At 39.5% G+C, this 25,036-nt stretch overlaps 1 protein-coding gene across 3 annotated transcripts in view; it reads left to right on the top strand.

Moving 5' to 3' along the window:
• LOC102393517 (craniofacial development protein 1) overlaps positions 1-25,036 on the top strand; it is a 105,702-nt gene that overhangs the window by 3,883 nt on the left and 76,783 nt on the right. For all 3 annotated transcript variants that reach the window (XM_006063341.3, XM_044931174.1, XR_006545976.1), the window contains exons 2-5: positions 544-661; positions 2,609-2,825; positions 3,124-3,248; positions 15,583-15,702. In XM_006063341.3, the coding sequence (XP_006063403.1) occupies positions 544-661; positions 2,609-2,825; positions 3,124-3,248; positions 15,583-15,702 (580 nt within the window). The remainder of the gene's footprint in view (positions 1-543; positions 662-2,608; positions 2,826-3,123; positions 3,249-15,582; positions 15,703-25,036) is intronic.

Genomic DNA, 25,036 nt, shown 5'->3' with positions numbered 1-25,036 from the left:
GATTTGTTGACTGGTACCCACAGAAAGTGATCAGACTAGTCATCCAAGGAGCACTTTTGTTGGGGACCCTGAATGTCAGTGTCTGAAGATGGGAAATTGGCATATTTGTTTTTTCTGTCTAACCTGAAGTTTTTAAGCCTCTTTCTAAACCTCTGTTATTGATAAGAGAAGATACTTTTGGTTACTTTTGAAAGATATCCATGATGAGGTAGAAACATCAGTTTCTTCTTTGAAAAGTGACAGTAGTAGATTTGGAATTTCTGTTCATTCAGCATATAGTTGTAAAGACATGCTGATCCATGTCCTCATGGTGGGTGGAGCATAGCAGAAATTGCAAATATAAGTAGAGTGAGTTAATGGACTCTCCTGGAGGCCTGGAGTAGGGGAACTTATCCTAGTCTTCAGGAACAGGGAGGACAGCTCTCAGAAAATATTTTAGTCTGGTGAAGAACAAAGGAAAGTACTAGTTTTTCATAATGAAAATGTGTCATCTTCATGTGAAAACCTTTATTCCTGTCTGACCACTGTGTTATGTTATTTCAGGTGGAGAGTATAGTGAAGATGATATAAATGAATTAGTGAAGGAAGATGAAGTGGATGGCGAAGAGGAGACACAGAAAACCAAAGGGACAAAAAGAAAGGCTGAGAGCGTTCTGGCCAGGTGATGCTGCCCTCAAGGCCCTTAGAAGTCAGGGGCTGTTGACACAGCCATCCAGATTGCTGGCATTGGTCTGATGACAGATTTCTTGCTGCCAGTCTCTAACGTTTTTCTCATTGAGGGAAATATTTGGTGACCTTTTAGGATTAAATTCTTATTCTCTGGTAAGCTTTAATAATTTTTGAACTTTAATTAAAAAAAATTAATAGGTAATATGTGTACCTGATTTAAAATGCAAAACTGGGGTATCCCCTGGTGGTCCAGGGGTTAGGACTCCATGCATCCAGTGCCAGGGCCTGATTCAGTCCCTGGTTGGGGAACTAAGATTCTACAAGCTATTGGTTGGCCAAAAAGAGAAAAGAAAAGCTCAATTACTAGAAAAAAATATGTATCCCATTCCTATTTCTTATTGCTTTGTCTCAGAAGAATTACATTGCCAGAAATAATTCTCTGTGTGTGCCATGTTCAGTCGCTAAGTCATGTCCAACTCCTCACAACCCCATGGACTGTAGTCGGCTAGGCTCTTCTGTCTGTGGGATTTTCCAGGCAAAAATACTGGAGTGGGTTTGCCATTTCCTCCTCCAGGGGAATCTTTATTGACCCAGGGATTGCATTCCAGTCTCCTGTGTCTCCTGCACTGGCAGGCGATTCTTTACCACCGAGCCACCTGGGAAGCCCCTCATTCTATGTATATATATAAGTGTGTATTTTGTATTTCCTACTTTTTAAATTTTTTTTTGCCACACAGCTTGTGGGATCTTAGTTCCCTGACCAGGGATTGGATTCATGCTCCCTGCAGTAGAAGCGGGGAGTCCTAACAGTGAACCAGTAGAGAATACCCTGTACCTCCTACTCTAAAAAAAAGTATGAATAGTAGTGTAGTCTGCGTATCTTTTGTCACTTTCCTTATTTCACACCTTGGTGATGATGCTACAGCAGTACATTTAGCTGTACCTTTTTCTTTTTGGTAACTGCATTGTGTTGCATTTTATGGATAGACTCTACTCTGTTTAAACATTCCTTGAGAGACCTTTAGATTGTCCTTATCTTTACTACAGCAAATAAGACTACAATGAATATTCTTTGTCTTTGTACCCTTGTATATTTATAAGATCATGGAGAAGTAGAAGTGTTTGACCCAGGGTTATATGTAGTAAAATATATATATATAATGGTATAGGCAAATTACCTTCTATAAGCCTGGTACTAAATTGCACTCCCAACAAAAAAGTATGAAAGTTCTCACAAGTTACTTAACTCAGATAAGGGAGTCTTTCAATAGAAGTCTTTTATTCTTTTTGATTGGTGTTTCTGTCTTCCTGGGCAGTGAAGCAAAAAGCAGATTGTAGAAGAATTTTGAGTATTAGATGATTCACTTGAAGTCAGAATAGTCTTAGGAAACAGTTTGCTCTTTTAAGTCTTGGCTCAATTCTTTTGTCCTTGAGTTTTTCTGTATTCCAGCTTTCATATCTTCAGAAAGTTGGAAGAAACATGGATTCTCTACTCCCCATTCCCTCAGAACTCTAGAAAGAAACAGTGTGACTAAGTCTGAGGCTCTCTTCAATATCTGTTCTCTAAATGGAGTGACTTTTAAAAGTATCTGGCATATATATATTCTTAGAGCCCTCTTTTTGATTGAGGTGATTTTCGGTGTTTTCTTGGTGAGACTAGCTAGTCCTAATTCAGAAGTAGAAGAGTAGATTTTAATTCTAAGTGTTTTTGGAAAATGGTAACTCTAAGAGCTCAGTTCTTTTTTTCTTCCATAAAATCTCAGCTTAACTTCTCCCACTCACCATGTCACACGGTGAGGTAAGTAGTCCTTTAAATCAGTCGTCCCTATTTAAAAGTTTTCTGAAGTTTCCAACATGTTTGGAATTCAGGAAAGAATAACTGAAATTATTTTGCCTGTTTGTCTTATCTTTCTTCTTCCTTCTTACTGTTGGTGACTAGGAAGAGAAAACAAGGTGGCCTCTCACTAGAAGAGGACGAAGAGGATGCCAATGAGGAATCCGGAGGAAGTAGTGTTGAGGAGGAAGATGCAGCACCAGGGCAGCAAAAAGGCGTTGAGTCAGAGGATGCCAGGAAAAAGAAGGAGGATGAACTATGGGCCAGCTTCCTGAATGATGTAGGCCCAAAATCAAAAGTGCCCCCAAGTACACACGTTAAAGTAAGTTAACTGGTGAATAGGATGAATGCTTCTTGGAAATTTCCCAGAAAATTTACAAACCGAGATTTGAGGCTTACAGCAGAAATCTGATTAGCTGCTTTTTAATAGTAGCTCTACTAAGTGAAAAGCAAAGCATTCCCTGTGGGAGAAAACATAAGCTTTTCTAATCATATCAATTCAGTGAGTATTTAAGTGTTTAGAGATGAAACACGTGTTAAGACTATCCGGGAACAATATATTCGGGTGGATCTTTTAGTTTTCATCCTAATGTGAAATTTATTACACTTTTTTTTTATAGACAGGAGAGGAGACTGAAGAGACAAGTTCAAGTCATTTGGTCAAAGCAGAAAGGCTAGAGAAACCTAAAGAAACAGAAAAAGTTAAAATTACAAAGGTGTTTGATTTTGCTGGTGAAGAAGTCAGGTAAGATGAGATTCACAAACTTCAAACTTAGTTCTTTTTTTTTTCCCCCCCAAATTAGTTCTTTTTAAAAGAAACATTTTTCTTTTAATATATATTTTATTTATTTTTTTGCTGCGCTGGGTCTTCGTTGCTACATGTGAGCTTTCTCTTGTGCGGTGCTTGGGCTTCTCATTGTGGCATCTCTGGTTTTGGAGCGTGGGCTCCAGAGTGCGGGCTCATTAGCTGTGATGCACAGGCTTAGCTGCCCCTAGGCATGTGGAATCCTTCTAGATCAGGGATCGGACCGGTGTCCCTTGCATTGCACAGTGATTCTTAACCTCTGGACTACCAGGGAGGCAAGCCCCTAAAAAGGAACATCTTTCTAAATGATGTTAGACATCTGTCCTCTTTCCAACCTCTCTTAATATTTTGGATGAGTTATATTTGAACTCAAGGAAAACAGTGGCTCCATTAATCATCAGGGAGCAGGAGAATGTCCTTTCATGTGTGGTAATGTAGTTTTGGGGCAGCATGGAGTGATTGGCTGAACGGAAACAACAAACTGTGAGCGCTGTTTGCTTCCACTTACTCACCGCCGTGCTTTGCGTCTGGGCTCTTTCTCCCTTCAGTACTTTCCCTGACTTTGAAGTATAAGCCCCAATAAAACGTTTGAAATCCGCTGACAGTTTAAAGTACTAGGAGAGAAGTTTGATTCTGATGCTGTTTCCTCATCTCTGTTATTTTTTTCAATTGATTCATAGATTTGTTACTAGTTTAGCAAAACAGTACAGGCTTAATACTCGGGTTGTTTTGGATGAGAGCCACATGCCTAGAATTTTCCTCTTTGCCATTTTTAAAAAATTTAATATGAAAACAGTGGATTTGTAATTTAGAGCTGCTGCTGCTGCTGCTGCTAAGTCGCTTCAGTCGTGTCCGACTCTGTGCAACCCCATAGATGGCAGCCCACCAGGCTTCCCCGTCCCTGGGATTCTTCAGGCAAGAACACTGGAGTGGGTTGCCATTTCTGTCTCCAGTGCATGAAAGTGAAAAGTGAAAGTGAAGTCGCTCAGTTGTGTCCTACTCTAGCGACCCCATGGACTGCAGCCTACCAGGCTCCTCCGTATGTGGGATTTTCCAGGCAAAAGTACTAGAGTGGGGTGCCATTGCCTTCTCTGAATTTAGAGCTAGAGGAGAACAAATGAATTGCCTGCCAATCAGTAATGTTATTTTCCTTAAAGTTGATGTTCTTGAATAATATATAATTTCCAACAGTTGTTTCATTTAATGAAAATATATCTTGGAAAAAGTTTTGGCATTGTTTTATAAATGATGTGAAGGAAAACTTTTATTATTTTTTTGTTGATGGTGGTTGTGGCTATTTTTTTAATTGGAATACAGTTGATTTACAATGTTGTGTTACTTTCTGCTATGAATTAAGTTACACATATATATATTTCCTGGAGAAGGGCAAGGCAACCCACTCCATTATGTTGGCCTGGAGAATCCCATGGACCAGATGATCCTGGCAGGCTACAGTCCGTGGGGTCACAAAGAGTCGGATACAACTGAAGCGACTTGAGTACTCAGCACATGTACATAGATATTTCCACTCTTTTTGTGTTATTTTTAATTTTTTTTTCCTCCTTTTTTCTTCTCAAAAATTTTACACTTACAGAAGTGTTCTAAGAATAGTATTACAATGAACATCCATATGCCTGTCATACTGATTCACCACCTGTAAATGTTTTGCCTGTTTCTCCACCATCTGTATCTGTATTTCTCTCTTTTTATTTTGGCTGAACCTTTTAAGAATTGTAGGTCTCATGACACTTCACTCTTAAATACTTCATTCCTGTTTCCTAAGAACAAAGATATTTTCCATGGTGACTCAGTGTAACTCTCACATCCAGTAGATTTCACATTAATACAGATTATTCTCTCAACTCACTCTAGTGAAGGATCCTGATTTTAAATATTCAGCCTGTTGCAGACCAGTACTTTCCTAAAATACAACAAAAGGAATTATTAGAAAAGTATGTTAAAAAGATACAAAATGCAAGCTCACACTTTTAACAATGAGATTTAACATGCAGATATAAAGTTACATTTCAGTATATACAATCAAAATGAACATAAATAAGAAAAGGAAAAGAGTTATACAACTATACTCTTTTTTTTTTCCCTTGGCTGTACCCCCAAAAAACTTGTGAGATCTCAGTTCCTGGACAAGGGGTTGAAACCCCGACCTCAGTGCCAAAAGTGCTGAGTCCTAACCGCTGGACCACCAGGGAATTCCCAGTAACTCTACATATTGGTCATTGAAAGTGTAAGTGTAAGTGATTGATGAAAGGAATCCACTTTAATTATATAATTGAAACAAGAAACTAAGAGTAGAGTATCAGTTCTTAATACTTAACTCTAGACACATACTTTGAAAAAGTACTGTTTATATTAATTTTTGCAGTTTTTAATGTGTCAAAATAGCTTATTTCTCGTTAATTATCTAGTCTAAGTGGGATTGGTGACAGCCCTACTCCTAGAGGATAATGTATTTGTAAATTACTGTTTCTGTGTTGGTGTTCTTCCTTGTCTTCTTTTTAATTTTTTTAAAAATAATATTCATCATAAAGAAATCCATCTCAAAAGGCTGTATTGTATCTCTTTTAAATTTATTTTTCTTTTTTAATTTAATTTAATTTAATTTTTTAACTTCACAATATTGTATTGGTTAAATTTATTTTTCTAATAATTTCTTTTGATTGTGTTTTACAATAATACTGTTCTGCAACAGGTTGAAAATTTTATGTCAAAGTCCTTCACTGCAGATAGTTTAAATAATAATCTGCAATAATGTAAAGTTAATGGAGATGGACGTGTGGATTTTAAGGCAGTCTCATTAAGTTCAGGATTTTCATTTTTACTTTTTCCAAATGAAGTCATTAATAACTTTTTTTTCTTGCAGTTTTATTGAGAAAATAATTTATATACAGCACTATATAAGTTTAAGGCATAGAGAGTAATGATTTGATTTAGGTCCCTCATGAAATGTTTAGTAATAACTGTGTTTTCCGATTTCATCTTCCATATTTCATCAGTAGGCAGTTCCAGTCATTTATTCTGTCAAGTTATAATTAAATTTTTTATAATTTAAGTTATATTTCAATGGGAAAAAGGGATTCTGGATGCATGAATTCTCTATGTGTGGATTTTTTTTTTATGGAAAGTACAATTCAAAATATTCTATCAAACATGTTAATTTGTAGGGACTGTTCTTCAGGCTTTTATTTTTCACTTTTGCTCTTATTATTTATTTGCTTCTGAAAAATATGTTCAGTCTCATCCCTGTATGAAAGTACTAAGATTGTTGAAAACACCAAACTGGGAATTCCCTAATGATCAAATGATTAGGACTCTGTTTTCACGGCTGAGGGCCCAGGTTCAATTCCTGGTCAAGAAACTTAAGATCCTTCGAGGTTCCTGCCACAACCCCCCAACCCTCAAAAAAACTAAAACAAAGCATAAAAAAAACACTGAACAAAGCAGACAGATAAGCATGTTTTACTATTTAATTGAGATCTTTAGAACTGGGGACCATATGGTGATTGTTTCTCTTTTAGAAGCGCTAAATTTTTTCTGTAGTTCATTCTTACGGCACTTTCTTCATAACCATTGTACCTCAGCATATATAATATATCCACATTTATGACCAGCTTTCAGTTTATCAGATATAGTCTTTTAAATTTAATGCATTAGCTTTACATGATTCACAGGTTTTCCTACTGTGCTCAGAATAGTGGGGTTTTTTGTTTTGTATTAAGATTTTTCTCAGCGAAGGAAGCAGTGTGTTGATTTATGTTCTAGCACAGTCTCCTTAATCTAAACTGTTTCCCTGTCCTGCAGCTGTGTCATTGGAACTTATTCTTACAAATACTTACACTTCGAATCTTATCTGTTGTCATATGATCCTACTTTTATTATACAGATCAGTTAATGTTTGTTAACAAGAAACTGATTTTAAAAAAAGACTTTTTAATACCACCCTCATGTTTAAATCACAGATATTAAAATAATTTTCATATCAGCAGTAATTTGTCATTCTTCAAATTGCATTGAAGAAACACTTTGCTAACTTTGTCATAGTTTATCATAAGCTAGATCCCAAATACCTCAAGCCATGGTGTCATTGGAAAGTTAAACTTGAACTACCTTCTTTGTCACAGATTCACCAAGATTTCCAAGCAAACATCATTGATATGGTCTTTTATTAATGTCCTGGAAATGGTTTATTCTGTTTACTTTAGCAACAGAAAGTACTTCTTTCCCTTTTGGCCACAATGCTAATGAATGGAATTTTGTGTCTGTTTCTATTGACCTTTGAATTTAGTAGTGTTTCTTCCAAATAATTCTTTTGATTTTGAGTTTATTTCTTCATGTTTTATATGTAAATGCTGCAGAAGTTTTTGTGAATTTGTTGCTTTACTAGCTAAAACATGTCTGCAAAGAACTCACCGTGGTTTTAGCCCTGTATGATCAAAACCCAAGCCCAGTGTGTGAGGGCTCATGGAGTAAAATCAGCTTCCCCTCAGTTGCCCTTCATTTCTTTGAAGTCACTTCTGTTATCATCACGTGGTTTATTACTTCTCCTGCATTCAGAAAAGATATTAAAAAAAGTTTTTTTTTTTTGTAGAGACATACAGTGTGGGTTTTTTTTGCCATCAGCAAATTAGGATTAAAAAATAATAACAGTTTTACTTTCTTAGTTATTAAAAAATAAATTTTAAAGTCACATGATTAAAAATTAAAATGATTATAAAAATAACAATTTGTAAAGAGAAATGCTTACATTTTATCACATTTTGGGGTTTTAATTGAGAAAATAACCCTAAACTTTCTCACTGTAGTATGGTCTAACTGCACATGACTAATACAGTAATATCACATGTGAGTACTTTGCAATAATTGGTGTATGTTCTGTTTAATGCTGTGAGTTCAGCATTCATATCTTGAGTATTGTGACATTATCGAATTTCTAGGCGAGTTTTTAAATACTCAAAATTTTTGTACCTATCTTTTGTTAGGTAGTTTGCAGCTCACGTTTTTGGTAGCTCTATGTACAATTCTAGTCAGATCGTTCCATAGTTATTCCAAAATGTTCTTAATATCTGTATTTCTTGTCCAGTCCCAAATTCAGTCCAGGATTACCCTCTGCATTTCGTGTTAAGAGCCCATCTGTGTGGCAGAATGTCTCTCAGTTTCGGTGGGTGCATTGTTACCTCATGGTCAGCTTCATGTTAATCCCTTTAGACAAAAATACTGCACTGATGATGACTTACCCTCCTCAGCGCATCTTATCATTCCACCCGGCACTGGCGCTGAGGAGTTGGACCGCTGAGGTAATATCTACAGGGATTCTCCATTACAGACACAGTCTTTTCCCTCATAATCCTTTTTGAAAGTGAAAGTGAAGTCGCTCAGTCGCGTCCGACTCTTTGCGACCCTGTGGAACTGTAGCCCACCAGGCTCCTCCGTCCATGGGATTCTCCGGACAAGAATACTGGAGTGGGTTGCCATTTCCTTCTCCAGGGGATCTTCCCGACCCAGGGATCGAACCTAGGTCTCCCACATTGCAGGCAGACGCTTTAACCTCTGAGCCACCGGGGAAGCCATAATCCTTTTTGGGATCCATTAAATAAATCTTGATGTGAATTAAGAATGTATTTTGCTGCCAGAAATCCACTGGGAACTATTGAGTTGTCCAGCAGAGGGTAGTAGAACACTGGTGGTGAGCCTCTTAAGTTTGGAAGTCCTACAAAAAATACAGAAAATTTAATATATCATTAGGAATATAGGTTTTAAATTTTTGGAAATCTTTCTTGTCTTGCATTATTTCCCACGTGTCATACAGGATATCTGAGAAAGATTTATTATAACTCTACCATTGACTTGACAGAGTAAGAAAAGCTGGTGAATAACTGTTGTTATGAAAAATCATTAAATTTCCTAATCAAATTAAATTTTGTCGATTTATTAATACTTATAAATATAGTAGACACAAATTTTCTTTAAAAAAATTTTTTTCCCCTATTTCATTTTTTAAGCAAATGCATCATGATTTTAAATACTGGATGAGTATCCAGGGAGCCTGCTGTTTCTGTCATTTGTCAGAAGAGGGAGCCCAGTGTCTATCAAAGAAACAAATATGAATAAGGAAACAGTTTTTTTTTCCAATAAATATACATACTCACATATATATATATTTTATATTCAAAGGTAGTATATATGCTTATTTGTTTAAACATATATATTGCAGAGACATATAACATGCCAAGGGAAAGTTCTCTGGAATTTTTTCTTCCTAAACAAAAATTCTGATAATAATTGGCATGTTGGTAGCATTTTTTTAAACTTTAAGTATTTATAATTAAATTATATGTATTATAAAGAACATTATGTAAGAATTTGGAGGGCCTGAATTTTATTTGATGCAAACTTGGTAAATGGATTTGAGCATATCTTTTAATCTCCTGATGTCATTATTCTGCTCTTTCTGTCTTTGTATCAATTAAGAGCATTACTACATCTTAGAAAAATGTGAGAAAGAGCTATAATGACTGGGAAGAATTTATAAGTATAAGCATAAAGTAGTGTTAGCAAAGATTAGTGTTTAGTTTTTTCCTAATATGTTTTAAATGCTAAATTTTGAGTTTTTACCATTTTGTTTCAGTTTTTATCCATTGAAAAATGTGTAGCTCATTAACACTGGGAATGAGGAAAAACAGTGATTTTTTTTACCCTTCCTTATCATATAACCAGCTGAGCCAGTTACCTCAGACTTTCCTAAATGATTCACCTTTTGGAAGAGGCCAGTCATGGAAAGTTTCTGCTAAATAAAGACTTTTCAGGAAGTTCTGATTAAGTGAAAATGAAGTTAAGATGGAATTTCTGCTGATAGCACTTGAATTAGCTGTTGGTATTGGTGGGCCTTTTCCTGACAGGGATCCCTCTTGTATATTAGAAGTGGTCTGTAATTTAACTGTTCTCTTACTTGAAGATATTTTGATAGCTCCCCCCACCCTTCTTTTTTTTTTCTGGCTGCCCCCATGGATCGCGGGCTCTTAGTTTCTTGAACAGGCACTGACCTCAGGCCTTGACAGTGAGAGCACTGAATCCTAACCCCTGGACCTCCAGGGAATTCCTGCAAATCTCTTCTCATTGCTTGTTAAAACTGGAGTTCTTCTAGACATAGCCTCAATGTACAGTAGTCTGCTTGTTATTCCTTTGTGTCCTTTACCAGAGTCCCTGAGAAATATTCCAGTTTATAGAACTTTTTTCCCTAGTGAATATGAATAAGACTTTGACAGTAATAAATTTATAGAGATACTTTTTCCTTTTTTCCCCACCGCTTATCCTTTTTTCTTTGCTTGCTTTATGGCACTTACCATATATCACATTTTGTTATGACTTGTTTTCATGATTGGCTATCCCAGTGGACTGTGAGCCAGTCAAGGCAGAGACCATGTTACATCTTTTTCTGTGTCTCACATGTAACACAGGGCCTGCATCTAGGTTGCTTTTTTAGATAATGTCCACTCAGTTGTCTTAGATTGCTGGCAGAAACATATTGTTCATATTGTGGTAAAATAAGAAAACAAAACATACTTTGCATAAAGGCTTCTTTTACTTCCCCTGTAATTTGGGGGCACATGATTTGTATCTTCTCTCATCACTAGCCTTCTGAACTTTCATAATGCTGTGCCTTGATGTGGAACTTTTTACATTGTGGGGTCATGAGAGTTCCCTGGCAGCCTAGTGGTTAGGATGTGAGGCTGTCCCTGCTGTGTCCTGCATTCGATCTCTGAACGGGGAACGGAGATCCTGTAAGGTGGCTGGTGTGGTCAAAATATTTATTTTAAATGAAGAAATAAAGTGAATTGCTGGATCAGCTGTTCTGTGGAGCAGCCGTTTTGTGGAAACTCATCCTTCTAGGAAATTTTTCTTTTTGTTGATAACCTCCCATATTTTCTCTTATTCTGAAATTCCTCTCAGTTAAATTGATGTAATAGTAAGGCTAGACTTGGCTATGCTGGGGTAACAAATAAACCCAGGACGTCAGTAGCATAACACATGTTTGTTTCTTACTGGTGCGAAGTCCAGTACAGGTGAGGTAGCAGCTCCATCTAATGACACATGCATGTGAACACATAGGAAACACGTAACGTTTGGGGTTGTTGTGGCACAGGAAATCTGAGGAGATACATTTTCATTTAATTTGTCTGTTTTGAGAATGAGTCTTGAAACTTCAGCCCTGCCCTTTGAATCTAGAACTTTGGTGGTTTCTCATCTTTCTGCCAAGTAATGGATTCTGCTGGATTGGTTGGGGTCAGTAGCCTGTGGCACCCAGTGGAGAAGGGAATCTGGGACCTAGGTGCTCCTGATACAGACATTCAGATGGTTTTAACCGCACTCCTCTCTTCCACCTTCAAAGGTTCTTGGTATCTCAATTTCCTGAACCTTTGTAGGAGATATGGCTTGTTTATTGGCCATTCCACATGGCTGCAGCTTGAGAGAGCAGAGCACACACCTCAGTCACCTGCTGACTTGTCTGTTTGCTTTCTACCTTCAAAAGTTTGATAGATATCTTTCTCTTATTATTCCTGTTCTTAACCCTGTGTAGTTCTGCTTTTGTAAATTTATTACCACTATTTGGCAGGGTTTTGATAGGAAGTAGAAAATAGAGCATGTGTTCAGACCACCATTTCCAAGTGAAAGATTCCACTTCTCTTAATGAACCATCTTAGGTCTCCCCAGATTCTGCCCAGGGCAAGGAGATTTAAAGCAACTTTCCAGGCCAGTATTCTTGGACTCTGCAACTCTCAGGTTTGGACATAAGTTTATTTTGTTTTTTTTTTTCTATTGCAGTGTAAGGAATCAAAAACTTAGCCACTTAAGACCATTGTTTTATTATAATTTCTCTTAATTATGGGGTGGCTGGGCTCAGCTAGATGGTTCTCGTGCAGAGCCTGTCTTGCAGTTGTACTTAGTGGCTGGGTCTGGGACCATCTTGATAGCTTATTTACTTCCTTGTCTGGTGTCTGGGCCAGGAAGACTCAAACACTTGGGGTCTGGAACGGCTCCTTAGATCTCTCTCTCCCTGTGGTATTCCCATGTGTTCTCTCCAGCATGGTGGCTTCAAGGCAGACAGACTTTTTATGTGGTGACATGGGGTTTTAGAGGTGCGTTCCGAGAGACAGCCACCTGGAAGCTCTATCACTTTTCTCAGCAAGTCTTAGAAGAGCCCTTTCCCCTGAACCTCGTGAGCCGACGCAGCCACAAAGGCTCACTCGGTTCCAAGTGGGGTGACATACTTTTCATTGGGGTAGTGTCAGTTTCTGGACCACATGGGAGCTGGGAAATTTATGGCAACCATATTTGGAAAGTAGAGTTAAAAGATTCTCTCTAGCATTGCTACTTAATCTCTAGATGAGAAAAAGTAACTTAGCTCCTTAGATATCCGTGTTCTTACTCATGAATTGTAAATGTGTTAGCTGTTGGTACAGGAATGCTACTGACCATTCCCCTCAAAAATGGTATACAATAATACCCATTTATTTGTTACACATGTGTTTCTAGATATCTGGAGTTCAGTTCATCTAGGCTGGTGTCCAAGCTGCTGGTTGGGTTGAGACTTTTGCAGCATGTGTTTTTCCACTGTCTTAGACAAGCAGCTCCTTGAGGCATATTCTTATGGCTAAAGGGAGGAATTCAAGGGACAAGTGAAAAAGCACAAATACGTTTAAAGCTTCTTTTCCTGTCAAATCAGTTAACACCTCATTGACCACTGAAGTCATATATCCAAGCTCATCATCTGTGGGGGTTGGGGAATATCTTCTTGGTCAACAGGGAAGGAGTGTTTATTTGGGGAATGATGGTCTAATCTATCATATAGATTCTCCCTCTGTTTTTGACTTTGACGTATTATGGAGAGATTTTCTTAGGACAGCAGTTGTTCAGTTGCTAAATTGAGTCTGATTCTTTTAGACCTCATGGACTACAGCACTCCATGCTTCTCTGTCCCCCACCATCTCCTGGAGTTTGCTCGTATTCATGTCCATTGTGTCGGTGATGCTATTTAAATATCTCATCCTCTGTTGCCCAATTTTCCTCCTGCCTTCAGTCTTTTCCAGCATCATGGTCTTTTCCAATGAGTCAGCTCTTTGCATCAGGTGGCTAAAGTTTTGGAGGTTCAGCATCAGTCCTTCCAGTGAATATTCATGGTTGACTTCCTTTTGGATAAACTGGTTTGATCTCCTTCCAGTCCAAGGGACTCTGCAAGAGTCTTCTCCAGTATCACAGTTCGAAAGCAGCAGTTCTTTGGCACTTAGCCTTCTTAATGGACCAACTCTCACATCCCTACATGACTATTGGGAAAACCATATCCCTCACTTATACGGATCTTTGTTGGCAAAATCATGGCTCTGCTTTTTAATATGTTGTTAAGGTTTGTCATAGCTTTCTTTCCAAGAAGCAAGCATCTTTTAATTTCATGGCTGCAGTCACCATCTGCAGTGATTTTTGGAACCCAAGAAGATAAAATCTGTCATTGCTTCCACTTTTTCCCTTTCCATTTGCCATGAAGGTATTGGACGAGATACCATGATCTTACTTTTCTTAATGTTGAGTTTCAAGCCAGCTTTTTCACTGTACTCTTTCATCCTCATCAAGAGGCTCTTTAGTTCCTCTTCATTTTCCCCCATTAGGGTGGTATCATCTGCATATCTGAGGTTGTTGATATTTCTCCCAGCAATCTTGATTTTCACTTGTGATTCATCCAGCCTGGCATTTCACATGGTGAAATGTGAATTTCACATTTCCCTGGTGGCTCAGACAGTAAAAGATCCACCTCCAATGTGGGAGACCTGGGTTTGATCCCTGGTTTGGGAAGATCCCCTGGAGGAGGGCATGGCAGCCCAGTCCAATATTCTTGCCTGGAGAATTCCCATGGATAGAGTAGCCTGGTGGGCAACGTGGGTTGCAAAAAGTCAGACACAACTGAGCAACTGAGCACACACACAGACTCTGCATATAAGTTAAATAAGCAGGATGACAGTATACAGTCTTGATGTACTCCTTTCCCAGTTTTGAACCAGTCCGTTGTTCCATGTTCTAACTGTTGCTTCTTGACCTGCGTACAGGTTTCTCAGGAGACAGGTAAGGTGGTCTGGTACTCCCATCTAATAATTTTCCACAGTTTGTTGTGATCCACACAGTTGCAGGATGTGAGATCTTTTAGCTGTGGCACATGGGATCCAGTTCCTGCCCAGGGATCAACGTTCAGCCCCCTGCATTGAGAGCATGGAGCCCTAGCCACTGGACCACCAGGGAAGCCCCAAAGATTCTTAAATGTAAAACTCTCATTTTGTGTTACCTGTGATGGTGAAATAGTACCAGGTGCAGGAGTGAGATAGTTCTTAATATAAAAATTTGGTTCTAGTCCAAGAAGCCTAGAAGGAAAAAGAAGAGATAAGGACTTCTGTTCTTTGCAAATCTGGAATATAGGATTTGTCTGTCATTATTGTGAATGACCTGTTTGAACACTCAGAATAACACCATAATCTTGGACCCTCCAACAGACGGATTGCAGTTAAACAAAATTCCTCAGACGTTTTTATTCACTTGGGAACCCCAAGGCAGACATAAGGCATTTCCCCTCTTTATCTGAAATTTCTGGCATCAAATTCATATATTCATTTGATCCTTTAGGAGTCAGTTTTATTGAGGGCAGTTTTTCTCAGATTTGAATTTGGACAGGGTTCTCAATCGGGTAACTTCTTTCACTCCTAAATCACTATGTAGCTAGTTTTAAGGAATTTTGTTTCATCTTTGGGTTGTTTTAGGTACAGAACAGGAGCCTTCTTTAGAGTATCCCAATTGTTTATACTGTTGCTTTTCTCCTTGAAATAATGCCAGTGTGTTTCTCCCAGTTACTCCACGTCCCTGTTCCCACTTTAACTTAAGCATGAGCACTAATGTGCACATGAGGTGCAGTGGGAGAGCCCTTCAGTCTTCACCTTGGTGATCTCACGTGGGCTCTGATTCAGGGTGACGGTCATGTGACAGAAGTAATGGAGGGGGTTTGAGAGACAGCAGACTTCCATCTGCTGCTATTTCCTTTTTTGAATTAATAAGGGCTAATGTCTGTCTAGAACTGTTGAAGTAAATTTTAACCATAACGCTCAACAGCCAGAATTTACAGAAAGCCCAGTGATTTTTTCCTTGGTTCTTTATGCCTTTTTTATTAGATTTTGTTTCTCTCCTTTTCTTCCACTTGTAAACTTGGTGTCTTTCCTTGGTACAGGGTGATTAAGGAAGTGGATGCCACATCTAAAGAAGCCAAATCCTTCTTCAAGCAAAATGAGAAAGAAAAACCCCAGTCTGATGTCCCTCCAGCAGCGCCATCGCTTTCTGCCGGGTCAGGGTGAGTAGTCTAGTCTCAGGCCCAGGTGCACCTGGCACGTTGGAGAAGCTGTTTTCACAACAGGGGCGCCTTGCCTGTAGCTCTCATGGCTGCTTTCCTGAGAGCAGGAATTCTGCTGCTGTTCTGTCTTTGCTGAAATACCTGCCAAAATGGAGGATGCAGAGAGCAATACTCGCAGAATGGAGGATGCAGGCTTCTTGTTTGATTCTGCGCAAAGTCCTGGTTTACAGTGTTGGCCACAGAGGTGAACATATAGTAGACTTCACATTTACAAAATGATTTTTGAATGTAAATATCAGCAGTTCATCATAACATGTAATAAAGATTTGAGTTGAATACTTCCTTCCTAAGGATCTCCTAGGAACAAAAAAAGGTCAAGGCTGACTTACAAATAATTTTATTAGCACATTGTCAAGAACTTAACAGTTTTTCTCCCTTCATAGTTTCCATAGTACATGAGTTATTTTGAGCTGAAGATTAGAATTCTTTCCTTGGAAGAAGGAAAAATTTCTTTCTTCTTAATCTGCGTGTAAGAGGTAAAGGTGCCAGTTAAGTGGGAGTCAGGGCACTCGCCTTGAGAGCGGTGAACATGGGCCACTCCTCCCGTCACAGCACTGATCACCTCTGACTCCAGAGCAGAGCTGTCTCTTCTTGAGAGAAGCTATCACCTGTAGTTGATTTGCTGACCTTTCAGTTTTTGCTTTATCCTTTCCCCCTAAAACAGTGAAGTTTTGTTTTGTGCATTTTTTTTTTTCCTGAGGGCTGAGATAAAAATAGGAGGCTCTAAGCTAAAACAACATGCTTTTAGCTTTCTAGTTATTATATTGTCTGAGAGGGGTTCTCTGCAGACCAGTGGCTTTCAGACTTTATTGACTGCCACTCACAATAAGAAATACATCTTACGTTATGACTTAAGTGAAGTGAAAGTTGCTTAGTCGTGTCCGACTCTTTGCAACCCCATGGACTGTAGCCTGCCAGGTTCCTCTGTCCATGGAATTTTCTAGGCCAGATTACTGGAGTGGAATTCTCTTCTACATTCCCTTCTCCAGGGAATCTTCCCAACCCCGGTATCGAACCCAGGTCTCCCTCATTGCAGGCAGGTTCTTTACCGTCTGAGCCACCAAGGAAGCCCTACATTATGACTTAGTCTACCCCTAAATATAGATATGTATGGTGACTTCTATTTTATGTCTGTTATTACGTAATTATTTTGTGTAGTATATGTCTTTTGAAAGAATGTTATGATCCATTCAATCAATTTCACAATCTCTTACAACCTGTATTTAACTAATAGTGCTCTAGACTACATATAGAATTAGCCTTCTGCAGGCTTATCTCTGGGTCAGCAGGCTTGTATCTGGTATTAAACAATGCCTCTTTCATTTATTGAAAGTGTTACTGTGAATGCTACTGTGGATTAAGTGCTGGATAGAAATAAAGTCAGAGTTTCTTCTGCCTTAGATTTCTAGCATAGTTAGTTTCAAGTAGCATAATTTTTATTTCTAGCTTCCTTGGGTGTTTCTTAAAATAGAGATTCTACTTGGAAACAACGTGTTTCAGAAAATATGGTTACCATAGTTCTAAAGATAACCGGAGGAGGGAGAAGGGGCATCTTGGCAAGGTCAGCTTGTTTAAGTCAGAGTCAGTCATGAAAATCTCACTGTATTCTGTATTCATGCCATGCTTTCTTAGAAAGAGCTACTAACCTTCAAAGATAAGAAATCTGCTATGTTTTAGTGGGAACCAGAAGGAAACAGATGGCATCCTCAAACTGGGACACCTCTAGGAGATTTTAGGAACTCACAGTGCAATGAAAGACTGCACAGATAGTGAGAGTGCGGCATCCCTGGGGTTGGCAATAATCAGGCTCCATCGCCACCCCTCGACCTGAGGGGCGCGGCAGGGAGCAGCCTGTGTGGGTGAGGATAAGGAGGACCTCCTGTCAGGAGCTGAGAGCTTCGCTTGAGCGATGGATCATCCAGGGGAATAAATAACCAAATATCCCATTCCTCCCTCCATCCTTTCTCTGCTGGGGACTCCATTGGTCAATGAGGCTCATGAAAGAAAAAATTATGCTCTACTTGTTAAAATGCAAGGAAGATTTATTCAGAATTATTGCAGTAGGTATTAACAACTGTCACAGTAGGGGAGAAAGATCAGGCTTAACTTTTATTTTTTTAATTTTTTTTGGAGTTCAGTTGCTTTACAATGTTGTGTTAATTTCTGCTGTACAGCAAAGTGAATCAGTTATACGTATACATATATCTCCTCTGTTTTGGGTTTACTGCCTATTTAGGTCACCACAGAGCACTGAGTAGAGTGCCTGGTGCTGTAGAGGAGGTTCTCATTATTACCTATTTTATGTATAGTGTCATAGTGTGTATATGGGGGGCTTCCCTGGTGGCTCAGACGGTAAAGCGTCTGCCTGCAATGCGGGAGACCCGGGTTCAGTTCCTGGTGTGTATATGTCAGAGTCCCATTCTCCCAGTTCATCCTGTCCCCGCCTTTACCCCTTGGTATCCTCTACATTTGTTCTCTGCATCTGTGTATCTGTGCTTTGTAAATAAAATCATCTATCCCATTTTTTCAGATTTCACACATATGTGTTAATACACGGTATTTGTTTTTCTGACTTAACTTCATTGTGTATGAGTCTCTAGGTACATAGACATCTCTACACAGGACTCGGCTTCATTTTTCTTTTTCTGCCTGAGTAATGTCCCATTGTATAGATGTGCCCCATTTGCTTTATCCATTCCTCTGTCGACGGACATGCAGGTTGTTTCCATGTCCTGGCTATTGTAAATAATTCCGCAGTGAACACTTGGGGTGCATGTGTCTTTCTGAATTATGGTTTTCTCTGGGTGTATGCTCAATGGGGGGATTGCTGCGTCACACAGTAGGTCTATTTTTAGTCTTTTAAGAAAGCTCTGCTGTTCTCCATAGTGGCTGTATCAGTTTACATTCCTACCAACAGTGCAGGGCAGTTTGCTTTTCTCCACACTTCTGCAGCATTTGTTGTTTGTTGATTTTGTGATGATGACCATTCTGACTCGTGTGTACCTCATAGTTTTCAGGCTTGACTTTGCATGCAGCAAAGAGCTGGGGTTTGTGGCCAGGCAGATGAGGGCTGGGAGGATGGTCTGTGGATGGGCCAGTGCCGAGGGCGACAGCAGCAGCGAGAGGGTTCTGGCTCACTGACCCAACAGGGCTCTTGTTGAAGGCAGGCCAAGGACTTACACGTCAAAGGTGGCAAATGAGGAAACTGTTCAGATACTGAGCGTGATCAGCTGTCAAGGGTGGGTGATGCTGTTTAACCTGATTCAGCAGGATTCTTGCTAAAATTGAGCTCTGCAAGCCCAATGAGGAGGGGGGCCAAGTTGGAGACCTCATGGAGAAGAGGTTTCAAAGGAGCCTAAGATTGGATCAAGTAGAGAGTCTGTTGTTGATACACCCATACAGGACAGCATCTGGGGCAAGGAGCAGTGTGGAGACAGACGCAGAGGCATCCAGACGGGTCAGCCAGTGACGCATCCTTCAGCAGATTAATGAACTCACTCCTTCATAACAGGGTGGAACCTGAGCTTCTTTGAAAGCTATAATGAAACATAACAAGATTACAAGGATATGTCTGACTGAGTAAAAAAGTCCTCACAGTTTGTACATGAAAACAGAGATGCATTTCATTAATGATACGTGGACTTTGAATTTCTCAATAAATCCAGCAGATGACCTTCAAAGTTGACATGATCATTTTTCAGAGATTTATCTCAAAAAATGTCCACAGTGGTCGTTGTGCTTGGGAAAAGACAGGGTCAAAAGGAATTCAGTTGATCTGAGGTGTCTAACATCATTTTATCAGTGCAGACATCAGTATGTGCTGCAGGCTGCACACAAATGGTGTGGAAAGGCTTCAGAAGAGTCTACAGGAGATACCAAATTTATTAAATGAAATTTATTTAATGCAGTAAAATTTTTTTTCAATGTTGGAATTGTTTCAGTTAATAGAGGTTACCCAGCAGAAACACATTGTTTGTTTATTTCTCTCCTCTCTAAACAGATTTAAGCAATACAGGAAAACCAGAGCAGGAGAGTAAAACATCCTGTCCCACATCCTTTGCTAGAATCACAGGAGCAAACGTTTGTAACTGAAAATGCATTTCCTCCACATGTTTAAAATAGTACACTGCTTTGGCTTAAAAATCCAAAGTTTATACTTGGGGATAGAGTAAACCAAACATCCAGTTTTCACTGGAGGCAGGAATCAGAGACGACAGTTAACTCTACAATTGGTAGAAGAAGCTCCACGCTCACCCTGCTGTGTCTGAATTCTCCTAGTCCTGTTACTCTAAGCGCTCTGTCCACTTCTCACCCTCCGCTCCCCTCCAGCCCTGTTGACCAGTTGAATCCAGCTTCTGTCAGCGTTTGTGGGTGTTTGGCTGGTACATTCACTGCTTGTCTTCAACCCAGCATTTACTACTTACTTTATTCCAACAGTGGGCAGCCATTAGTGCCCTTCAAGTTTATGATCCCAGCCAGAGGCATTAACTTGTTTGATTAAGGGCTTACTGTTTTAGATTCCTCTTTATAGACTGAAAATGATCTAAATCAGTAAAACATAAGGGTTCAAAACATCATTTTCCTGTGTAATTTTGTGTTGTCATCTCGATCTGTTGAGGGAAAAAAAAAAGCTTCATTGTTGAGTCTCAGACATCCTGGGTGATATCAGGTTAGCACTGTTCGCCCCAAAAATAGAAGAGAGAGGATTCCTCACAGTGTCACACTGCTGGTTGAAGACCTTTTGGTATTGAGTGTATTTGAGCCATCCATCCCCAGGACCTTTACTTCATACAACAGAATCTGTCTGAGCCGTTGATCTCTCCCAAACTCCTTGGACATGAGTTAATAAAACCTTGTTGACTTTTAAGTTTCAATATATAGTCTTTTGATAGAGATCATTGGGCATTTTACTTCAAGCAATAAAAATCAAACATAGACACAGCACTGGGTTGGAAAAGTTTCTAATTTTTGATCTGAATCTCATTATTGATCTCCAAATTTTGACCTCCAAATTTTTCACAGAAAATATATTTACATCAATAGCAAAAAAAAAAAAAAAAAAAGACAGGCTGTCTCAGAAATCTGACTCCACCTCCAGGTTTGATGCTCTTGTGAAATGCCTGATCAGGTGGCACGCGCCTGTGGGCCTGTGAGTAGGTATACATGATGAGGTTACTGAATGCCAGAGAAGGGCCATTCCCGGAAGAAGAGAATCAGCTTGTTTCAAAAGAATAAATATCATAAGTAAGTGCTTATTGGTAATTATTATAATTAATTATAATCATAATTGTATAATTATACAATTAACTATATTTATAATTTATATCTATTTATAAATATTTTATTGACATAGTTCTAATTTATATATAATTATTATAATTAAGTTCATTTGAAGAAAGTGGGCATTCTAGACATGACCTGTGATATCTTTCATATTCGTTTTTTAGAGAACAAATAGTTTAATAGTTTAAAATTGGATGTACCTTATCTCTCTTTAAAAATAGCTATATTGAACTGTATTTATTTACCAATTAAGTTATGCCATTCTTTAGTTTTTAGCTGCTGCTGCTACTGCTAAATCGCTTCAGTTGTGTCCAACTCTGTGCGACCCCAGAGACGGCAGCCCACCAGGCTCCCCTGTCCCTGGGATTCTCCAGGCAAGAACACTGGAGTGGGTTGCCATTTCCTTCTCCAATGCATGAAAGAGAAAAGTGAAAGTGAAGTCGCTCAGTCGTGTCCGACTCTTAGCGACCCCATGGACTGCAGCCCACCAGGCTCCTCCGTCCATGGATTTTCCAGGCAAGAGTACTGGAGTGGGGTGCCATTGCCTTCTCCGTAGTTTTTAGCACTTCCCCCCAAATGCTGTCTATCTCCATTTTTATACACCTCTCTCTTCCCCACCGCCAGGAAACCACTAATCTATCTCTTTGTCTCAATTTGCCTGTTTGGACATTTCATGTAAATGGAGTCATACAGCATTTCTTGCTTTGTGTCTGGCTTCTTTGACTAACATGATGTGTGTTGGTTTTTTTGGCTGCACTGTGTAGCATGTGGGATCTTAGTTCCCTGACCAGGGATGGAACCCATGCCCCCTGCTTCGGGAGCTCGGAGTCTTAACCGCTGGATCATGAGGGAGGTCCCTAGCGTAATGTTTTTTGGGCCCATTCTTGTGTCTCTACTTCATTCCTTTTTATGACTGAATAATATTCCATCATATGACTGTACCTCTTTCTGTTTATTTATTCATTAGTTGATGGACATAGGATTATTTGCTCTTTTTGACTATTACAAATAATCCTTATCTAAACATTCATGTGCAGGAGATCTGGGTTTGGTCTCTGGGTTGGGAAGATTCCCCTGGAGGAGGGCATGGCAACTCACTCCAGTATTCTTTCCTGGAGAATCCCCATGGACAGAGGAGCCTGGTGGGCTACAGTCCCTGGGGTCACAAAGAGTCAGACACGACTGAGTGACTAAGCACACACAGACATTCATGTACAAGTTTTTGTAGGGATATGTGTATGAACCTGGGTATGAAATTTCTGGGTCATGTGGTAAGTTGGACACAGTTTTGGATAGGACAAGGAGCCATAAGAGGAGAATTCACGTGTTACCGGGAGGTTCCTTTGACCGTGATTTCTTTTAAAGCATGTGTAGTTCTATATATAAGCTCTGCTATAGGAAAAAGAGACTGGTGGAAAGCTGTAATGTCCAGTAACATTATAAAAGAAATGGCTAGATAAAAGGTAAAGCAATTTCCTTTTGTCATAGTTCATGTTGGATGTAAGGAGTGAGGTTAAGACTTTTGGTTTGTTCCCACAGCCAGCTCTAAGCTTTCTACTTAGTGAGATTTCCTGTTTGATGATAATTTGGGGTTTTACTTCAGCTGACTCAGGGCTGGCCCTCCCCTTATTTTATTACTGTTTGTAAATAGATCAGTTTCATGACTTTTCCATTAATGTTTGAATGTAACTTTGTTGCTCTTAGTGGATGTGGTTCTGCCAGTAGGAGGTGTTCAGGAACGTGTGGTGAGAGGGAGATTTTGGTGCCACATGACTTGAGACCGTTGGTACTTAGTGGGTGGGGTTCGGGGGTACTGAATATCCTGCAGTGCTTAGGACAGTTTATGCAGAGAATTTTCTTTTCCAAAATGCCAGTAGTGTCCCCTTTGTGGCATACTGTTTTAGGGAGCTGGGGTCCTTCACTTTCCGGTTTGAGACTCCTCCAGGGTAGACATTCACAAACTGACAGTTGATGAATCAGATCTGTCCTTGGATGTTTTATTTGACCAGTATTTAAAAATCAGGAGAGTTGGCATGACACTTTGGATTATTGGCTTTTCTTCAGAAATAAGTTGTGCCCCTGCCCTCACTCTTTCCTGACAGCGGGAAGGAACTGGAGCAGAGCCGATGGGTTGTGCCCGTTCCCGTTCACGCTCCTCAGTGTTGCTGCCTGCCAGGTCCCTGCGGTCAGGTGATTCTCACATGCTTGAACCCCGTGTTCCTCCTTAATGCTCAAGTTAATTACCTTTTGGAACCAACTTGTTCTCTAGATTAAGTATCAGACTTACTGCCTTCTCAGATTGTAGGTTAAATGTTTATCTGCTTTAAAAGAATAAGTAGTTTCTGTTTATTGATAGTTTACCAGATTTAAGACACAGTCCTAAATGTACATGAATTATTTCATTTACTCCCCATGGACATTTCAAGACACGGGTGCTAACTTTGTGCCCATTTCACAGATCAGGAAACTGAAACTCAGGGAAGTGCTCTTAATTTGTTAAAAGTGCATAGTTGATGGATGGAGAAGCCTGGATTCGAGTCTAGTTCTACTTGAAACCAAAACCTGAACTCTCAGCCACTGTGCCTTACAACCACTCCTTCTTATTTTCCTAATTGACCTTTTTTGTTAAAAGTATCTCTTCAGCTTTATAACTGATGAAGGACCCTTTAAGGCTATTTTATGTTTTGTTATTTTTGAAGGAAGTGAGATGACTATTTAATCCCATTTCCTTTGTAAGCCTTTTCCTCATTAACCATGACTAGTCGGGTTTCCTGTATTATATTTTAATCTCAGCCTTATCTCATGAAATTGAAGGAGCTAACACATTTTAAAAATGAGTTCCAGGTTTGTTTAGAAAGCAAAGATACCTCTTTGCCGACAAAGGTCTGTTTGGTCAAGGCTCTGGTTTTTCCAGTAGTCATGTATGGATGGGATGTGAGAGTTGGACCATAAAGAAGGCTGAGCGCTGAAGAATTGATGCTTTCAAATTGTGACACTGGAGAAGCCTCTTAAGAGTCCCTTGGACAGCAAGGAGATCAAACCAGTCAATCCTAAAGGGTATCAACCCTGAATATTCATTGGAAGGACTGATGCTGAAGCTCCAATACTTTAGGGCTACCTGATGTGAAGAGCCTACTCATTGGAAAAGAGGCTGATTGATGCTAGAAAAGATTGAAGGCAAGAGGAGAAGGGGGCGACAGAGGATGAGATGGTTGGATGACATCACCGACTCAATGGACATGAATTTGAGCAAACTCCAGGAGGTCGTGAAGGACAGGGAAGTCTGGCGTGCCACAGTCCGTGGGGTCGCAAAGAGTCGGATACAACCTGGCGACTAAACAACAGCAGCAGTGGGCTCCTACTGAGGTCTCAATTTTACATTGCGGAAAGCTTATGTGAGGACCCCTCTCCCAGCTTCCAGGGGACCCAAGTAGGAGATATCCTTGTCTGGCTTGTTTTAAGGTCGTTTCTTCTTGCAACCATTTGTTCCAGAGGAGGACTATCTAGAAACAGCTTTTAAGAGGAAATGATTGATTCTATCAGCCTCACTGGTACTGCTTTTACTTTACTTATCAGCTCCAGAATGCTGCTTTTTGTTGGGGCAAGAAAACCCTGTACCGACTTGCACCTACATGTTCTTCAATGGATGCTTATATTCTGCTTCATTTGGTTTTAGCTTATTCTTAAATTTTATTTTAGTTATACTCTACAGTTGTTGCAGGTATAGGGTAAGTGGATTTGAAATTGAAATTAAACAATTCTTTTAAGATTTCCCCATGAATACTTGGAATATTTTGAATTTATTACAGGTGATCTCATCTCATGCACATTCTTGATTTGAAGAGATTGTTCCAGGTCAAGCTAGTAACTGAAAGAATTATGAATGGAGAGATTAATGATATTCCTTTCACCCCACCCTTCACTTTTTTGGGGAGACTTTTTGATATTTGGATCAAGTAATTCATGCATCTAAATGAGAACCCAAACATAG

This window comes from Bubalus bubalis, chromosome 18 (genome assembly GCF_019923935.1).
Source record: "Bubalus bubalis isolate 160015118507 breed Murrah chromosome 18, NDDB_SH_1, whole genome shotgun sequence".
NCBI lineage: Eukaryota > Metazoa > Chordata > Mammalia > Artiodactyla > Bovidae > Bubalus > Bubalus bubalis.
Note: the sequence above shows the minus strand (reverse complement) of the source record. Positions and strands in the feature narration are given on the sequence as shown.